Here is a 19,307-nt window from a genome sequence, read left to right as displayed (position 1 = left end):
ATTTGATTGAATTTTTTGAGGGGGTGACTAGGTGTGTGGATGAGGGTAACGCAGTGGATGTGGTATACATGGATTTCAGTAAGGCCTTCAATAAAGTCCCACACAGGAGACTGGTCAAGAAGGTAAGAGCCCATGGAATCCAGGGTGCCTTGGCACATTGGATACAAAACTGGCTTAGTGGCAGAAGGCAGAGGGTGATGGTCGAAGGTTGTTTTTGTGACTGGAAGCCTGTGGCCAGTGGGGTGCCACAGGGATCCGTGCTGGGTCCCTTGCTGTTTGTGGTCTACATTAATGACTTGGATATGAATGTAAAAGGTATGATCAGTAAGTTCGCGGATGATACAAAAATTGGTAGGGTGGTAAATAGCGAGGAGGGTAGCCTCAGTCTGCAGGACGATATAGATGGGTTGGTCAGATGGGCGGAACAGTGGCAAATGGAATTTAACCCGGAAAAGTGCGAGGTGATGCACTTTGGGGGGACTAACAAGGCAAGGGAATACACAATGAATGGTAAGACCCTAGGCAAGACGGAGGTGCAGAGGGATCTGGGGGTGCAAGTACACAGTTCCCTGAAGGCGGCGGAACAGGTGGATAAGGTGGTAAAAAAGGCATATGGGATACTTGCCTTCATTAGCCGAGGCATAGAATATAAGAGCAAGGAGGTTATGATGGAGCTGTATAAAACACTGGTTAGGCCACAGCTGGAATACTGTGTGCAGTTCTGGTCGCCACACTACAGGAAGGATGTGATCGCTTTGGAGAGGGTGCAGAGGAGATTCACCAGGATGTTACCAGGGCTGGAGCGCTTCAGCTATGAAGAAAGACTGGGCAGATTGGGTTTGTTTTCCTTGGAGCAGAGGAGGCTGAGGGGGGACATGATTGAGGTGTACAAAATTATGAGGGGCATAGATAGGATGGATACTGAGGAGCTTTTTCCCTTAGTAGAAGGGTCAATAACTAGGGGGCATAGATTCAAGGTAAAGGGCGGGAGGTTTAGAGGGGATTTGAGAAAGAACTTTTTCACCCAGAGGGTGGTTGGAGTCTGGAACTCACTGCCTGAAAGGGCTGTGGAGGCAGGAACCCTCACAACATTGAAGAAGCATTTGGATGAGCACTTGAAATGCCATAACATACAAGGCTACAGACCAAATGCTGGAATATGGGTTTAGATTAGACAGGGCTTGATGGCCGGCACGGACACGATGGGCCGAAGGGCCTCTATCCGTGCTGTATGACTCTAAACAAAAAAAGAGGGTTTATGATGCATGTCGGGTGAATTCTTCAAGGGAGAACCAGACCAAATACAATAAATTGAGAGGGGAAGTGAAGATGAAAATGAAAATAAGATTGGCAAAGAGAGAATATGAGAGTAGAATGGCGGTTAACATAAAAGGGAACCCAAAAATCTTCTACCAGCATGTAAACAGTAAGCGGGTAGTAAGAGGCAGGGTGGGGCCTATTGGGGACAAAGAAGGTGATAAATGCTTAGAGGCGCAGGGCAAAGCTAGAATACTCAGAGTACTTTGTATCGGTGTTTACTAAGGAGGTGGATGCTGATAAAATATCGGTAGAAGCAATGGAAGGGGTGAAAATTGATAGACAGGATGTATTAGAAAGGCTGAGTATGCTTAGAGTGGATAAGTCACCTGGTCCAGATGGCTTGCACCCCAGGTTTCTAAGGGAATTGGGGGAGGAGATAGCGGAAGGGCTTGTCATAATTTTCCAATCTCCCCTAGATGCGGGGGAGGTGCCTGAGGATTGGAAAGTGGCAAATGTGACACCATTGTTCAAGAAAGGGTGCAAGGACAATCCTAGTAACTACAGGCCAGTCAGTTTAACATCAGTGGTGGGTAAAATTTTAGAAACAATAATCAAGGAAAAAATTAATGGGCACTTGAAGAGGTTTATGCTAATTAAGGAGAGCCAACATGGATTTGTAAAAGGCAGATTGTGCTTGACTAATCTAATTGAATTTTTTGATGAAGTAACAGGGAGGATTGATGAAGGAAATGCAATGGATGTTGTCTACATGGATTTTCGAAGGCGATTGACAAAGTACCACATAGAAGGCTGATTAAAAAAATTGAGGCTCATGGAATAGGTGGCAGCTTGAATAAGAAATTAGCTTAAGGACAGAAAACAGCGAGTTGTGGTAAATGGCTGCTTTTCAGACTGGAGGATGGTAGACAGTGGTGTTCCCCAAGGGTCAGTGCTGGGGCCACTGCTTATTTTGATATATATAAATGACTTGGATATTGGAATACAGAGTAGAATTTCTAAATTTGCTGATGACACCAAACTTGGGGGTGTGGCAAACAGTGAGGATGATACCAATCGACTGCAACAGGACATAGAAAGGCTAGCAGAATGGGCAGACAAGTGGCAGATGATTTTTAATACAGAGAAGTGTGAGGTGATACATTTTGGCAGAAGGAACAGGGAGAGGCAATATATACTTAATGGCACAGTTTTAAAGTGTGCAGGGACAGAGGGACCTAAATTCTATCTATGACCTGGGCATTAATGTGCATAGGTCCCTGAAGGTGGCAGGACATAGTGAGAGAGTGGTTAGCAAAGCATATGGGATCTTGGGCTTCATAAATAGAGGTATTAAGTACAAAAGTATAGAAGTTATGCTGAACCTTTATAAAGCGCTGGTTAGGCCACAACTGGAGTATTGCATCCAGTTCTGGTCAGCACACTTTTGGGAGGATGTGAAGGCACTTGAGAGGGTGCAGAGGAGATTTACCAGATTGTTTCAGGGGATGGGGGATCTTAGCTACAAGGACAGGTTGGAGAAGCTGGATTTGTTTTCATTAGAGCAAAGGAGGTTGAGGGGTGATTTGATAGAGGTGTACAAAATTATGATTGGTTTGGATAGGCTAGACAGGGAAAGGCTGTTCTCACTAGTTGATGGTACAAGGACTAGGGGACACAGATTTAAGGTTTTGGGCAAGAGATACAGGGGGGATGTGAGGAAAAACTTTTTTACGCAGCAAGTGGCGAGGACCTGGAACTCGCTGCCGATGGAAGTGGAGACACTCAGGGCTGGATTTTACCAGCCCTGAGGAGGCGGGTTTGGAGGCGGGACTGCTGGGAAAGTCAAAAAGAATGGGAGTGAGTCCCGAACCCACTCCCAACCTGCCTCCATACAATCTTCCCAGAAGTCGGGTCCCCGATTTGCACAGGGACCCAACTCCTAGCGGCGGGAAGAGGATTATAGCCACTTAACTGCCTGTTAACAGGTAGTTAACAGGCAGTTAAGAGGCTTTTCCCAATTTTTCCACTGCTGCTGCGGGCTTCCTGACGTCAGGGAACTCCGCCAGGGTAAATGAGGTGGCTGTGGGTCTGTTGTTATGTTAGTGTTTGGATGACAGCTGCAGAAAGATGCAAAGTGACTGGTTAGTATCAGAGGTAAGGAAATGTTATGAAAGTAATTTTTATTGTGATTAGATGTTTCTGCAGGTGACAAGCTGTGAAGTGTTTGTTTAGGCTCATCTCATCGGGAGAAGTGACAGATGGCTTCTGCAATCTCAGCTGCCATCTGTTTTATCCTAAGGAGAGAGTAATTTGAGAGCCAGGGTGAAAGGGCTCACCTTTGGACAGTGATTCAGTGTTTGACAGTACCTCACTGTCAAATCATCTGTCAAACAAGTGGGGTGCATATGCCTTTACAAAAACCAGCAGATAAAGCGTCATGCACTGACGTCCTCTGACACCGGCTTTCCCTTAATTGGCCGGCAAATCCGCAGGATGGGCTTAACAAGGCCAATCAGGGCAAAATAGCGTCTGTTCGTCAGACGTCGCTGGGGGTGGGACTAGAACCCGGAAGGCCGTAGTCCCGCCCCCCAACTCATCTCGGTAAGTAAAATCCAGCCCTCAATGTTTTCAAGGGGAGACTGGATAGGCACTTGAGGGAAATATACTTGCAGGGCTACAGGGATAGAGCGGGGAAATGGGACTGACTGGATTGCTCTACAGCGAGCCGGCACGGACTCGATGGGTCGAATGGCCTCCTTCTGTGCCGTTATGACTCTATAAATGCTGCCTTTTGGACATCACGAGGATCATATGTTTTTACTGTAGTCTGTTTAAGATTATCTTTCAGCACATGATAGGAAGTTATATAACTCTACTTAAAGCACAATGCTTTCATCTATTAACAAAAAGCCTAACTGTTTTGACTGTGCAAATAAAATACTTGGGCCGAGAGTTTCCGCTTTGGGTGCAATCGGCGATCTGGATGCAAATCGCACTCAAGTTTTTTCTCAAATTTGCGCTCAAGCTCATTTGCATATCGGCAAATGCAGAATCTGCCATGAACCAGTGCAATCGGGCAATGTTTTAGAACGTAATTTTTTCTTTTTAAATTCGCATTAAAAAATATTCTTTGATGTATTTAAGAGCGGTAACCTGGTGCAGTTTTATTAATACAGCTGAAAATGGGTTTATCACAAAACCTAAGCATTTTAATCAGTGTCTAGGCCACCACCTGTGAGTAACCCGATGTTAAATAACTGAAAATGATGTTAAAAAGTATACAGAACCAGTTACTAGTTTCATTGGTCTAGAGTAGTCAGTTTCTCAGTAAATGTAAAAAAAATTACATTTAAAAGCTTTGAAAACTTGCCTATTAGTATCATTGCACCTAAAAGAAAAACCAAACCGCTTAATTTTTGGAGTCTCCTCCTATTGGCCGCAAACGGGTGTAATTAGCGGAAACTCCCAATGGTGATTAATTTGATCGGGGGCGTGGCCAGTTCTGGGGGCGTGGACGGCTTCTCACGTGATGTTTTTTAAACTAGTGCATAAGATCGCGGAAACTTGATTTGTGCTGAATGTAATTTGCGCTTAAAATCCCGTGATCTTTTGCGCTGGTTTGGCCGATTCCGGAGGGGGGTGGGGTGGGGTGGGGCGGGGAACCCAGCACAACCTAGCGGAAACTCCTGCCTTTGTTGTTCGCTGTGCACAAAGTGGCTGGCACATTTAATTACATAACAATAACTGCACTTCAGAAAATCTGATTCATGTGAAACACTGAGACCTTTCTGAGACATATTAAGGTGTTATATAAAGACATTGGCCGGGATGTTACTAACCTCGGCGGGTCAGTGGCGGGTCCCGACCCCACTGCTGGCTCCATCCCGCTCTGTAAAATGAATTTCCCTTGATGGGGCTTGTTAAGCCCTGCCCAGCGCGTTTCCTGGCCAATTAGAGGAAGCAGCTCTGGTGACGTCATTTGATGACGCGTCATCAGCCGGTTTCCTTAAAGGGACCATGTTCAACTTTATTTTGATATTTGTGCTGTCAGTGTTGAGGTGCTGCAAACACTGACAATGCCTGCACAAATGCTACACCCACGTTCTCCCATGACTCCCCCTATATGCTTATGGAGGGAGTCACAGCATGCAGTGAGGTCCTCTTCCCTTCCCATGGGTGGAAGAGACCTCCCCAGGAGATCAACACCGCCTGGTTGCACATTGCAGAGGAGGGCACAAGCAGGGATGTGGTCAGGAGGACCTGGGTGCAGTGGCGCAAACCTTTCAATGATCTCAGTAGATCACGAAACGTTGGTACAAAGCCACACTCAACCTCATCCTGCTGTGACTCTCATCACATCCCCATCACTCTGTCTTCCCTACTCTACTCCTGCACATCCTTACTCACACCAACTTACTTTGCACCGTCACCCATCCCCCTCTACCTATATTATCACATCTCCATCTCACTAGCCACCCCTCACACTCACCCTCATCCTAGTGCAATCATACCAACTAACAACACACAAGGGTAGGCACTTGGGTATTTTATGCAATGTTCATGTAAAGTTTCTGTTAATGTGGTGTCAAATATTGAAACCTTTATTTTGAACACTTTGTGTTCTTAGACAGATTTGTGTGCACCTTTTGGAAGTGGCTTACTGAGTTGCAGTGAATGGTGAGACATAACGGTACCCCCCGCAATGGTGATGAGTGTGAAAGGAATGGCTTGGGCATTGTAGGGATGCTTTATGGTGTTGGTGTGGGGTGGTGCCAACCTGGTGCATCATGTGGCAGCCAGGGTGTACAGTGTCAAGTGAAGTACATCTGGCTATGGTAAAACCATCCCTGGCCTCCCGGGCAGCAATATGGCTGGGTGCTGATGCCCTCTGTCCTGTGCAGCATCAGGCGATTACGGAGAAGGTTGGTGGTGGTGTTGTTGGCGCTGCTGGTGTTGGGGCTGATCGTGGTGGGATTCTGAGGACCAAGGTGAGACAGTATAAAGGGCACCCATGCTGATGGAATAGATGGCAGGTGAAGTAGAGATGACCGAAGCGATCTGTCAATGGTGAGAGAGGTAATGAGGTCAGACTGGATGGAGACTTGTGTAAAGACTCGCAGCACGGTGAATCTGTTGCAAAAATGCAGTGAGGAAGAGCTTGTGGCTGGGGGAAGATATTTCTGTATGGTGGGAGCTTTTACTTTACATTTGAAGCTGTCAACTCAACAGCTGATTCAATGACCACTGAACTCCTGCCTCAGCTTCACAGACGTGATCCATGACCAGCGTGGACCCCGTGGGCGAGCTGTCAAATGCAGAAGGTAAGTCATTCTTAAGTGGCTCTAAACAAGCCACTAATTACCTGAATTGGGTCCCCCTGCCGCTGCCTGTCCGGTCTGCTCAGCGCTGACGGACCCGACATTGGGAAAGGCGCGTGGCGGTGGGTTCACAGCGGGGTCCTGACTCGCTGTGGGGGGAAAAACAAACACTTTCCCACCCGACCCGCCACCGATGGCGCCAGCTGATCCCCGGCAAAATTCCGGCCACTGTTCTTTTCTGGTAAAATATTACCTCTACAAATCTACTTGGGGGTTTGTTATAATCCTGGGTATGAATGCAGCTGTAAAATAGTCACTAATTTTGAACTGATCCTATGAAGCCGCAAGGTCCCCCCTCCCCACACCTTAGGATTAGTTGATCTCCTATGGCATTGCTCATAGCAACAACAAAAAATGTTTTTTCAAATGTGTATATATAGCATATTATGTGCAACGCCACTGACTGGTTCTTACAGATGGAATTATGTAATATGATCTACAAAATATTGGTTAAAATTCCATAGCCTCATTTAATAAAAATGGTTATATGGAATATAACTTGTTCGTTCACTAAAACAAAGGCATAAACCTTGGAATCATTTGAGAAACAGCTAGATATTTTGATTGCGGGGCTGTGGGGTTCTTCTGAGTGGATGAGCTCTGATGGGCTGACGGGCTTTAATCATTTACATCTATCTTGAGAAGTACGTAAAGTTGAGGTGGTATAATTGGAGGAAAATCACAACCACGCTTAATGCTGTAATGAGTTATGCCATGGAGTGGTGAGATACAGGTTGACATCTCTAATGAGATAGCCACAACTGAAACTTAACCATGCATGGGGAGAGTTTACTGTTATTATAGATACTAGTGGTGAAATTGTAATACTGTGTATGATTTTTGCAATAAATAGTAGAGTGGAAATCTCTCTTTTTCCTCCCCCCACCCCCCGCCAACCCCCTCCCGCTCCCTCCACCTCAACCATATCATTAGAGGTAGGTGCTGAGTGATGTTTGGCCGCTTCCCCAGTGTGACGGAGGAAAGCTCAACGAAGAAAAAACTTAGCTTGCTTTGCTCGCGTGCACTTTCCACAGCTCATATATCAAAAGTAGCCGTGGGCCAGGTGCAAAGCACTTTCCACTCACTTCTGCCAACTAAAGGCATGTGAACCATGGGGAGGACAAGGAAGTCAGAGGGGTAAATAGGTCTAAAAATAAAGGGGGAAAGGAAGGAATAAACAGGGAGGAGGTTCTCATTATATGTTTTTCTGTTTAATGAAGGGGTGGAGAGTATCTCCCTCAGCTTCTTCCCACATAAAAGGGATCAAGTTGAAGTGCAAATACATTAAAAGAAAATGGTGCCAGCTGGTAATACTGCACTGGCCTCAATCAGAGCAAACCAAGATACAGCACTTTCATTCCCGACAATTTAACTGGAAGACAGAGCTATCCGGTAACCGAGGAGCACCCTGGTATCCTGATACTTTATAGAGCTGCAGTTTCAAGTTGAAGGTCGTGGCATTCAGAACAGACTGCCGCTCCAATCTATTTGCTTACAGCTAAGATTAGGCGGCTAGAGTTTCTGCTTTGGGCGCAATTGGCAATCTGGGCGTGCTCGAAATTGCGCTGGTTTTCCGAAGTCAAGTTATGGTCCAGGTTTCCGCTCAAACACAGCTGCATGATCACAAATGTAAAGTCTTCCATGAACCAGCGCAATCGGGCGGCGTTTTAAGAACATAAGAAATAGGAGCAGGAGTAGGCCATTCGGCCCTTCGAGCCTGCTCTGCCATTCAGTGAGATCATGGCTGATCTTCTGCCTCAACTCCATTCACCGGCCCTATCGCCATATCCCTTGATGCCCTTACTAGTCAGAAATCTATCGACTTCTGTTTTGAATATACCCAATGACTGAGCCTCCATTGTTTTAGAATGCAATTGCTAATTTTTTCATCTTATTAAAAAAAAAAAAATTCCTTGCTGGATTTAAGAGTGGTAACCTGGCACATTTTTAGTAATACAGCTGAAACTGTGTTTATCACAAAAAAAATCATTTTAAATAAGTGTGTCTAATCCACCACCCGTGAGTAACCTGATTTTAAATTACTTTAAAAAAAACTACACAGAACCATTTACTAGTTTCATTGGTGTACACTAGTCAGTTTCTTAGTAAATTCAATTTTTTATATTTTAAAAACTTTTAAAAGGTGCCTACTAATGCCATTGCTTCTTTAAAAAAAAAAAAAAAAGCCCCCCCCCCCCCCCCCAAGTTTAATTTCAAGAGCCTCCTCGAAGGGCCGCAAACGGGCGCAATTGGCGGAAACACGCCATGCTCATTAATTCGATCTCGGGGCGTGGCCAGTTTTGTGGGCGGGCCGGCTTCTAGCGTAATTTTTTTTTAACCCAGCGCAAAAGATCACGGGAAACTCGATTTGCTGCTGGACGTAACTTGCGCTTGAAATTCCTTGATCATTCGCGCTGGTTTGGCCGATATCGGGCGAATTGCACAACCTAGCGGACACCCTGGGGGAAAAATTCAGTTGTTTGCACCTCCCGCTAGCACCTTAAGAGGGCGCTAATGGGGCACAAAGCAACTAGCGCCCGGGTGCGGCGACATTTGCACCGCTCGTGAAATTAACTAGACATTTTGCGGCGGCGCTAAACACTACTGCCACGATCTCCTGCGCCGGCAGATCGTGACGTCAGTCGAGTGCACAACACCCCAGTAGCGCCCCGGACCGGATATTAAGTGGCGCCGCCTGCCGCTAGCAACGACAGGTTGAGGGAAGCGTTTTGCAGTCAGGAAGGGACTGGGGGAGCGCTATTTAAATGTGACCGCTTCCTGCCTTTTTTTGTTGGTGACATTTTTGCACCACGCATTCTGAGAGAGAGAGAGAGAGAGAGACTTCTGGAGAGATTCAACGCTGTGTGAAGGAGTTTTGAGTACTGAGCAGCACTTTGCAGGTTCATTTTAATTTGCCCTTTCTTGCTTCGCCAGCGCTCTGAGGTAGCGCCTCGCTCCTCGGCCTTTGCGCCTTAAGACAGGTGTGAAGCGCCTGATTTAGCGCTCCAATCACCTCCAGGGGCAATAAAAGCCAAGTTGCCGTCGGAGGCGATAATTAGCTCCAGGCGCTAAACTTTGCGCACAGCCGATAATGGCGCCCCAAACGGGGCAATACTGAATTTTTCCCCCTCTATCTCTAGATTTATTATTCCTCAGTTGGTCAGTCAGTAAAGTCCCTCTCAGCTCGGTAAGTGGGTGTGGAAGAGAGTCTGGGAAGTGGATTCTCTTAAATCAGTTTATGACTCTTAATAACTAGGTTTCTTCCTTGTTCTTGAACTCCTGATTCTCTTGGAAATGAACCAGTAATGAACCAGTAAATTGCAAAGTGCTTTTAGTAGCTTGTTCTAGTATTTAGAGTGTCAGCAAATAGTATTTCCTGCCACTGCTGATAGGAAATGGTTAAAATAAAAACAAAAATAATAAGATGTTATCCTTTGTTATCCTTTGTGGATTGTTGGGGTTAAACTCCAACCCTTTAGATTATTTTTTTAAATTGTAATGTTCACTGTGTTTTGAACTAGATCAAATATCAGAGCTGGTTTACAGATAAAACTTACATCAATAATACTCTGTTATACTGTAGATAAAAATCTCATTGAAAAATATTTTTGAGGTAAATAGAGAGTTTTTTTTAACATTGGCAATAAAGGGAGATGAGTCACAAAATGTTTACTTTGTTCACTTTTGTTTCTCCTTCATCTTTTCTAATATATTCTCATTAGTCATCTCCTTGCGGCAGACCGTTATAATGAGGCTGGTTGATGGAATTTTGGGAGAGAAATCTTTGATGGCATCATGCCCAATTTGCTAGACCAGCTGAAAATTGCTGAAAGCCATCTGATGCGATGAGTGGTTGATGTTTGAAAGTTTTGGAATCGCCCGTCTTTCGGATGAGACATCAAACCAAGGTCTCGTCTCCTTGTTCAGGTGGACGTAAAAGATCCCTTGGCACGGTTTTCAGAGCATGGATATTCTCCTGGTGTCTTGGACAATATTTATCTATCAACCAACGCCACCAAAACAGATTGACTGGTCACTGTGTTGATGCTTGTGCATATTGGCGCCCAAGTTTGCTTACAAAAAGCAACAGTAAATTGTACTTCAAAAGTAAATCATTGTCTGCAAATAACTTTGGGACATCCTGAGTAGGTAACTGGTGCTATATAAATGCAAGTGCTTGCTTTATTTCTTTGGAAGGACTCAAATGTGTAATTGCAGTCATAAAGTGGATACTGTGACCCAGCACCAGTGAGACAACTTGTGATTATAACGTTTTGATATTCTCTTAACATAACATATACATGTGGGTTTTTTTTTGTTTTGCAGAAGCATTTTACTTGTGTCCTGGTAGCTCTGCATTGTAATAATGAACAAGTATCTGATTGTATTTGATTTTGATGAAACCATCATTCAACACAACAGTGATTATGTCATCCTCAAATGTAATCCAGACCAAAGTCTTCCGGAAGAACTGGTGCAGCCCTACGAGGAAGGATGCTGGATTGAATATATGAGCAAGGTATTCCAGTACCTGCGTGAAAAGGGTGTTAAGGAAGAAAGCATGAGAAAGGTTCTAGCAGAAACCCCACTTACTAAAGAGATGTTAACCCTGTTTCAGTTTCTTAAAAAGTCTTCAGATTTATTTGAGTGCATTATTATCTCCGATGCCAACACCTTTTTTATCAGTAGCGTTCTTCAAGCAAATGACCTATCCACAGTTTTCCAGAAAATATACACAAATCCTTCAAGCTTTGATAACAAAAGCGCCTTTATGATAAGCCCTTACCATTCCCACATGTGTCAGCAGTGCCCTATCAATATGTGCAAAAGGCAGATTCTGCACGATCACCTGGTAGAACGTGCTGAAGAAGATGTTGAATTTGAGAAGGTCTTCTACGTTGGAGATGGAACCAATGACTTCTGCCCTTCTGTGGTCTTGACGTCAACCGATGTTATCTTTCCAAGGAAGGATTATCCTTTGGATAGGTTGATCTCCGACATCAAAACAACGGAACCATCTGCATTTCAAGCTCAAGTGGTTCCCTGGGAGTCTGCAGAAGATATATTGCTCTTCCTTCAGGACTGCACAGGGCGATAATGTCACTCCCCGATCCCCAAAAGAGCTTCAAGAAGAATTTCCATTTTCTAGCAGCAATTTAAAAGCTTTTTTGGGAAGCAGTATAGTAAATCTGATAGTAAAGATGCATGATTTTAAAGCTTACTGAAATATTTAACTTAATTATAATACAGTACTGTACTAGCTCAGGGCCTAACATTTATTTTCCTCCCCTTACATTGCTAGTTATTTGATCTACAGTGTAACAATTGTGACCAAACATTAATTGTGGATTTCCTTTGAAAGCAACGCACCTTTCCCTTGTAACACGTAGAAAAAAATAGCTCTCAGTAATCGAGTAATTTAGTTGGGGGGAGGGCTTGTGCCAGCACACGGTGGTAAGAATATTTGTGTTAAGGATATGTCTGTGTAATTTCAATACTCAAGGAGCTATCTCAGTAATTTGAAGCTACTTTAAAAAAGAAACGCAATCTAGGGCAGTATAAATGTTCCAATGCTGCTGTACTATCCAAGCTATAATCCATATGCAGCTACCCGCCACCACCACACATCAATATGCTTCAAAGATTTAGCCAGCCCATATTTGTGTTTTTGTGAAAACCTTTCCATGGCGAGGAATGTTTAAGAGGATACAATCTTTAAATTTCTGCAGGGAAAATAGGAAATGAGAAATGATTTTTTCACTTTCTATAATTCATTGACCCTAAACAGAACTTATGGGGAAGGAAGAAACTAAAATACATGAATTATTTGAAATATATAAGTAAGGAGGAGTGGTGTTTTTTGACACTTGGAAATGTCAGTGAGATGCATTAATAAAAGAATGAATGTAGTTGACTATAGGAGATTATATTGATGGAGTATAATTTAATAACTTGATGCTTTTCATGGACTCCCTGTTTCAACAGGATCTTTGGCTACTTCAGATCTAGTTTAGTTTCATTAGGTGCTAATCTAAACAAATACTGGACTGGACATGCCATTCAATGACACAACTAAATAGAGACTGCCAGAAAATATTCAACGTGTTTGCCATTTGTGTTGTAAGCAAATTACTGATGTGTTTAAATTAATAGTTACCAAAAAAGATGCAGTATCTTCGTAGCACTTAGCATTCAATTAAAAAAACCAATTAGATCATTCTGCTGATTTAAAAGAAATTAACTGATGGATACTGCAAGACTTGTACAAAAGATGCTACAATCAGAGAACTAACACCAGAAAATTGCACTGTAAAGGAGATATTGCTCTTAAATTATTCAAAGAACATGAGCTGCACTGTGCTGCTACTCTGATGTCAGTGCGTAATGCACACCATTGATACTAGACTTGTACCTGAAGTGTGAAGGCATCTAGGATTTTACTGAAAGCTCTCGTACTAATTTACAAAATGAAACTGTTAGACAAAGTTCAGTACTTAAAATAGTTTTGCTCTTTAACTGTAGTTGTAAAATGCAATACACAATATTTAACCTTTTAGGGCTTACAAGGTTGATTGTTTTTAACTTTATTAAAATTGCAGTTTCTCCAGATATACAATAGTGCCAGTAGTAGAGCATTAGACAGAAGATGTACACTGCAGTGTTAAAACGCTTGGATGCAGGCAGAGTGAAATTAAGTAAGATGAAAATAGCTGCCAGGGTGACCCTACTTTTTCAGGCAGTAAGTCCTAACATCTTCCCACATGAAATACATAATACTGCCATTATATTGCGATAGCAAAATACTGCGGATGCTGGAAATCCGAAATAACAACACGCTGGAAAAACTCAGCAGGCCAGGGCAGCATCCGTGGAGAGAGAAACGGAGTTAACGTTTCAGGTCGATGACCTTTCGTCATTATATTGTTCATCTGGGACTCCATGTTACTCAGTACTCAATGGGGGGGAAGTTCGACTTGGGCGGTATTGCAAAATGGGCGATAGCGCATTGGCAGCCCGTTTTAGCCTCCGCCCAATTTTCTTTTCCACACCCTCCAAGGTGGGGGGAGAGAGTGGAAAATGTAGTGTCCGAGTATAAATAATACACGGACTGCAGGAGAACAATAATAACAGGTATTTACTGAGCAGAGGGTAACTTAAGACTGAAATACAGAAGCCTGCTATGGCTTTATATACAGGGGTGGTCACTGCCGGTACTGCAGTATAGAATCAGTTCTTAAAGGTACATACACAACAGAAAATTGATGACATTTTGGGAATTAAAAAAAGGAAATCCCACCTGTCAATAAAAAAAAACGACACGTATAGTTAAGGTGCTATTCTTACTGCTGTGGATCAAACCATGGTGGAGTGGAAAACCTATTCTTGGGACAGTGACAATAACCTTGTACGCGTCCTTCTCACTTCTAAGAGACCAAGCGCAACAAGTTTTCAAGCCGAACCAAACCAACCTCGTTCAGGGCACCCACTCCTGCCTTCCACCCTATCACAGACCGGCCCTTTTGTTCTTTCCTCCCCACCCCCCACTTTCCCTGCCCCTGCAGCTGGTTAATATCTGTTACATCTCTAAATTTTTCCAGTTCTGACGAAGGGTCACAGACCTGAAACGTTGACACTGTTTCTCTCTCCACGGATGCTGCCTGGCCTGCTGAGTGTTTCCAGCATTTTCTGTTTTTTTGTTGCGATTCCAGCATCCGCAATATTTTGCTATCATTCAGGGCACTCTGGATTGTAATGTTTTGGGTTTCAGGCTTTATTCCTATAGTTAAGCCTCAGCTCAGGCTGCATACTGTGGCTCTTTTACACCTTTCAAAATATGCACATATCTTGTACCATCTTTACAAAAAAAAAAACTATCAGCCCACAGGACTGAGCATTAGATTAACAGTCTGAACAGGGAAACGATTCATTCAGTTTTGTCACACTAAATAAAAACATCTCGTGTGGGTGTTGAAATCTTTATTTGTGTGGATTTTTTTTATTCTAGTGAAGGCTTGCGTGGTCATGTGAGGGTAGAACTGAGGTGGCCCGAGGGTAGGGGGCGGAGGGTGGGGTGCACAATGTAGATAGAATCTGCACTGCGAAAGGAGCCCTGAATGTAGAACTAGAACATTTCATTCCCCTACACCTCAGGGAGCAACAGAAATATCCCTCTTCAACGAGAGGATATATTTATTTCTTGATTAAATTATATTGACTGATTTGTCAGGCTTATTTATTGACCCATGCTGTTAACTGATTTTCTTTTAGATATTACAATTTTTTTTTTTAAACTGCCAGAAATGATTCTTGTGTGGGAAAAATATAGAACCTGAATGTTCCGTGGCTCAAAGGAGCAAACTGCGCCAGTACAAGTTTTACTCCGCCCAATGATGGAGAGGAGGAGATTGAGTTTTTGTTCCTGTTGCAGAACTTATTTTCTTTCCCCTCTTACCCTCCCAAACCTCTTGAATTTCTCTAGGGCTACCTCAAGGAAGTGAGTGCTAAAGCACGATACAGCTCTTAATAGGACCCTGTTGCAACCATTCTTGTGCTTGGGCCCACCTAGAGGAAAAACAGGCCCATTATATATTAAAATGCAAAAGAGTGCCGCACTAAATGATAATATATTCTGAAAGCAACATCTGGGCAAAGATTTGAATTTCTTTGTTTCTGAAAAGCATAGACTTTCAACCAATGGGGCAAAGTTCCTTGGAAAGAGTGCAGGGTTTCTATAGATGGCATTGTATTTTGTTTATACAGAGTTGGGAAGTAGGCAGATGAAGGCATGGCCACCAATGGTGGGGGAGGGGGATGCACAAGAGGCAATTGTTGATCCTCCATTTTAGATTCAAAATACTGTATCTAGTCTTGACAATTTTGGATTTTTGGTTCTACATATCTAAACTGCCCGATCTGATGAGTATATTTTCACATACTTGCTGCCAAGCTGTTATTACAGGGCATGGGACTGTACCACACTGTTGAATTACTTTCAGGAGATCCCTGATGATCTGTTGTCCATATGCAGGAGAGCCCAAGATTTTTCAATGGTTGACACTCTTGCTACAAAAGTTCCTGAAACAAAATCCAGGTGCAAAGTTCCTCGAGATTTCCTACCTATTTGATTATGACAGAAGGCCTGATGTCCGATTACATTTGGGGGCCAGGGTAGGTGAGGACCATTAAACATGATTTCCCTCACACTGGCCAGATGATACTTGCTCCAGCCAGCAGCACTCCCAATTCCTCTGAAACTTGGAGCGCACTGAAATGGAGGTATGTACGTGATGTGGCTTGCATGTGTTTGCACAGGCAAATACCCAACACATCACCTATATGCACAACTGTGCTCTATGTATTAGAGGAAACCAGAGCACTTCAGTCAGCTTCACCTGTTGACACACATGTTCAGTTGATTTAGTGGTCTCTGCCAGTTTGAGGGGGGTTCTATGTCAGTCTTGCACTAGTCTAGTTTAAAAAAAAAAGGATTAATTTAAATGCTTGTTGTGATGCCATGACATACATTTTGTTTCTGGGAAACTGTGCTAATTTCAACACCAAGCTACCTATTTGGCGGGTCTCTATAGAGGCAGAGCAACCAAACCAGAATGTAACTTGGCTTTATTCTCAATTTAGGATATAACTCCTAGTATAATAGTATAAGATGTTGTAATATTTTCCATTTGTACATTAAGCTGACATTGTGGGAGCCAAAGGCCAGTTGTCTGGTTTAATAGTTTGGATTTAAGAGTTTGGTTCCCACAAAGTTGGGACTATCCTGTTACCATCTGCTTTTGGATGGTTATTGATTTCATCTGGAATATTTAAAAAAGCATGTGTCTGCCGTGTGTGTGTGTGTGTATTATTAGAGTTACAGACATAAATACATGTTTAATTGTAGGACCCTTAACTGGAAGTAGCAAAAGTGAACAGTAACTTGTATTAACTATAATCTTACCTTTTATTTTGAGAATGTAATGCCTTAAAAACTGAGTAAAATGTAAAGACATAATATACATATAATATTAGCTGATCTTTAATGTGTGGTCCTAGACACACTCGAGTTCACACATTCGATCTAAATTTCCCTTGTACCTTTTCTGCATGTTTGTTGTTTGGTCTGTTATGGACAAAGCTCACTTTGGCTTCAGCTGAAGGGACTAGTTTGAATAAGATTCCTGGTCCGATTTGTATTGTTGGATTGCACACAATTAACTTGACTGTGAAACCGTCGATCAGTTAAGGTCAAACTCTGATACAATGTAGTGTGAGTGTAACTTGAGTTAAGGTCGTCGAGCATTTTAAACTAAACCGCAGTTGTTTTAAAAAAAATTTAAAAAATTACATTTTCTAAAATGAAATCAATTTGAAATAATGTGCAGCTTTTTTCAGCCGTTCTGTTAATGAAGGAAAACATTTTATTTGAAGCTATTTTTTTGTGCTATTCTTATCTTCACGTATCTTTGTATACAGCAGGGTTTACAAATAGCAATGAGGTAGATGATCAGATATCCAGGGACCTCTGACTGAAGTGCGCTTGTCTAAGTGCCAGGTGAGGACACGATCAGGATTGCTGGTAGTCGCTGTCAAAGATCGTATGTGAATATGACCACTTGGGCAATGAAGTGGAGAGGGGAGCGGCGCCTGTGGAACCGTATCCTAGTGAGGTGCCCTTCAGAGGGGGACGAGAAAAAATTTGTGATGCAAAATTGGCAACAAAAAAATGAAACAACATTTCTGATATTGTGCTTAGAGTGCAAATGACCCCCATACAGTGTACTTTATTCTTAAGGGACTGCTATAAGATGTTTTAAATTTTAAATATGAAGCACTGGGATGTTGCAGAGGCACTTTAACCATAAGGTGTAATAAAGTATTGAATAAGGCTGGAATGAAATCATTCTACAGTTTGAGCAATAAATTAATTCTGTCGTCATATTTAAGTGTAGCTTTTTGTGTAGACTATTTGAAATCTTCTGCAGGTATTTGCTTAAGTTGATTTAGCAGACATTAAAATTATTACAGGGAAATAAAGCAAAATGTATGTTAAAGAATAATCTAGTAAAATGAGATGCGTAAATGCGTAAAACATAAATGTTATCAGTGCGTAATTCAAGAATTAATTCATATGTTAACACAATTCTCACTGCTAATTTATGTTTTTGCTAAAATGGAACATGTTCTATAGAAATCTCAGCAATTATTTGATGTTTTGGAATTATGTTAATAAGGAATAGTGTTTAACAGATGCCAATAAAACTAATAAAAAAGTTAATAGGATTCACTTTTTTTGTTTAATGTAAACCTTTTTAATGCTTCATTTGTCTTTCTTTATTTCCTTCCTTCTGGTCCTCCTTTCTTCCCTTCCTCTTCCAGACTACTTTGCCTGTAAACTCTCCCATCCACAACAGTAGTCAGATGAAACTATGGATTCTTCAGTGCGAAATGCTAGTCATGAGACCTCAGAAGCACTTTACATTTTTCATCTCAATCTGATTCGAGAAAGCACTCAGCTTTCAAGATTTAATTTGGATTGAAACAGTTAGACCAGGTTCATTGTGCAAGCCTTATGAACAGATTGCTTATTGTTTACCTCTAAATCTGGCACAGTGTTGCCGTGCAATGATGGCATATGTGACCTAGTTAATTTTAGATCAGTTATAAATGCATTTTCCTTCCAGGGACTAGTTCTAATCTTTCAGTATTTTACAAAAAATGTAATTATTGGTTCAGTTTGGAAAGAAGGTTTCTTAAAAGTACAATTGGTTATTCCTTTTTAAAATAAACTGCACATTTCTATTGAATTTCATATGGCTTACACTCCTGCTCAGTTCCACATCTCCCCTTGACATTCAATGGCATTACCATCGCTGAATCCCCCACTATTAACATCCTGGGGGTTACCATTGATCAGAAACTAAACTGGACCAGCCATATAAATACTGTGACTACAAGAGCAGGCCAGAGGCTGAGAATTCTGCGGCGAGTGTCTCACCTCCTGACTCCCCAAAGCCTTACCACCATCTACAAGGCACAAGTCAGGAGTGTGATGGAATACTCTCCACTTGCCTGCATGAGTGCAGCTCCAACAACACTCGAAGCTCGACACCATTCAGGATAAAGCAGCCCACTTGATTGGCACTCTATCCACCACCTTCAACATTCACTCCCTCCACCACCGGCGCACTGTGGCTGCAGTGTGTACCATCTACAAGATGCACTGCAGCAACTCGCCAAAGCTCCTTCAACAGCACCTTCCAAACCCGCGACCTCTACCACTTAGAAGGACAAGGGCAGCAGACGCATGGGAACATCACCACCTACAAGTTCCCCTCCAAGCCACACACCATCCTGACTTGGACCTGTATCGCCGTTCCTTCACTGTCGCTGGGCCAAAATCCTGGAACTCCCTTCCTAACAGCATTGTGGGTGTACCTGCACCATATGGACTGCAGCGGTTCAAGAAGGTGGCTCACCACCATCTTAAGGGCAATTAGGGATGGGCACTAAATGCAGGCCTAGCCAGCAACGCCCACATCCCATCAATGAATATAAAAAAATAAGCACCCTTCTCCCAGACCTTTGCCTATTTTCTTGAGTTTTTTTCAGTTTTCACTCCTTAATCCCTCCTCTCCTGAAGGTAGTGACTCTTCTACCGGCTGCTGGCTG

General features: G+C 42.8%; 1 protein-coding gene across 2 annotated transcripts in view; it reads left to right on the top strand.

The window, feature by feature from the left end:
* LOC147101089 (phosphoethanolamine/phosphocholine phosphatase-like) overlaps positions 1 to 17,913 on the top strand; it is a 52,555-nt gene extending 34,642 nt beyond the window's left edge. For both annotated transcript variants that reach the window (XM_085966272.1, XM_085966271.1), the window contains exon 2: positions 10,965 to 17,913. In XM_085966272.1, the coding sequence (XP_085822398.1) occupies positions 11,005 to 11,736 (732 nt within the window). In that variant the 5' untranslated portion in view covers positions 10,965 to 11,004 and the 3' untranslated portion in view covers positions 11,737 to 17,913. The remainder of the gene's footprint in view (positions 1 to 10,964) is intronic.
* Positions 17,914 to 19,307: the final 1,394 nt, after the last annotated feature.

The sequence above is a fragment of the Somniosus microcephalus genome, chromosome 24, assembly GCF_052327205.1.
Source record: "Somniosus microcephalus isolate GS21.2 chromosome 24, FLI_Smic_1.0, whole genome shotgun sequence".
In the NCBI taxonomy this organism is placed as follows: Eukaryota; Metazoa; Chordata; class Chondrichthyes; order Squaliformes; family Somniosidae; genus Somniosus; species Somniosus microcephalus.
Note: the sequence above shows the minus strand (reverse complement) of the source record. Positions and strands in the feature narration are given on the sequence as shown.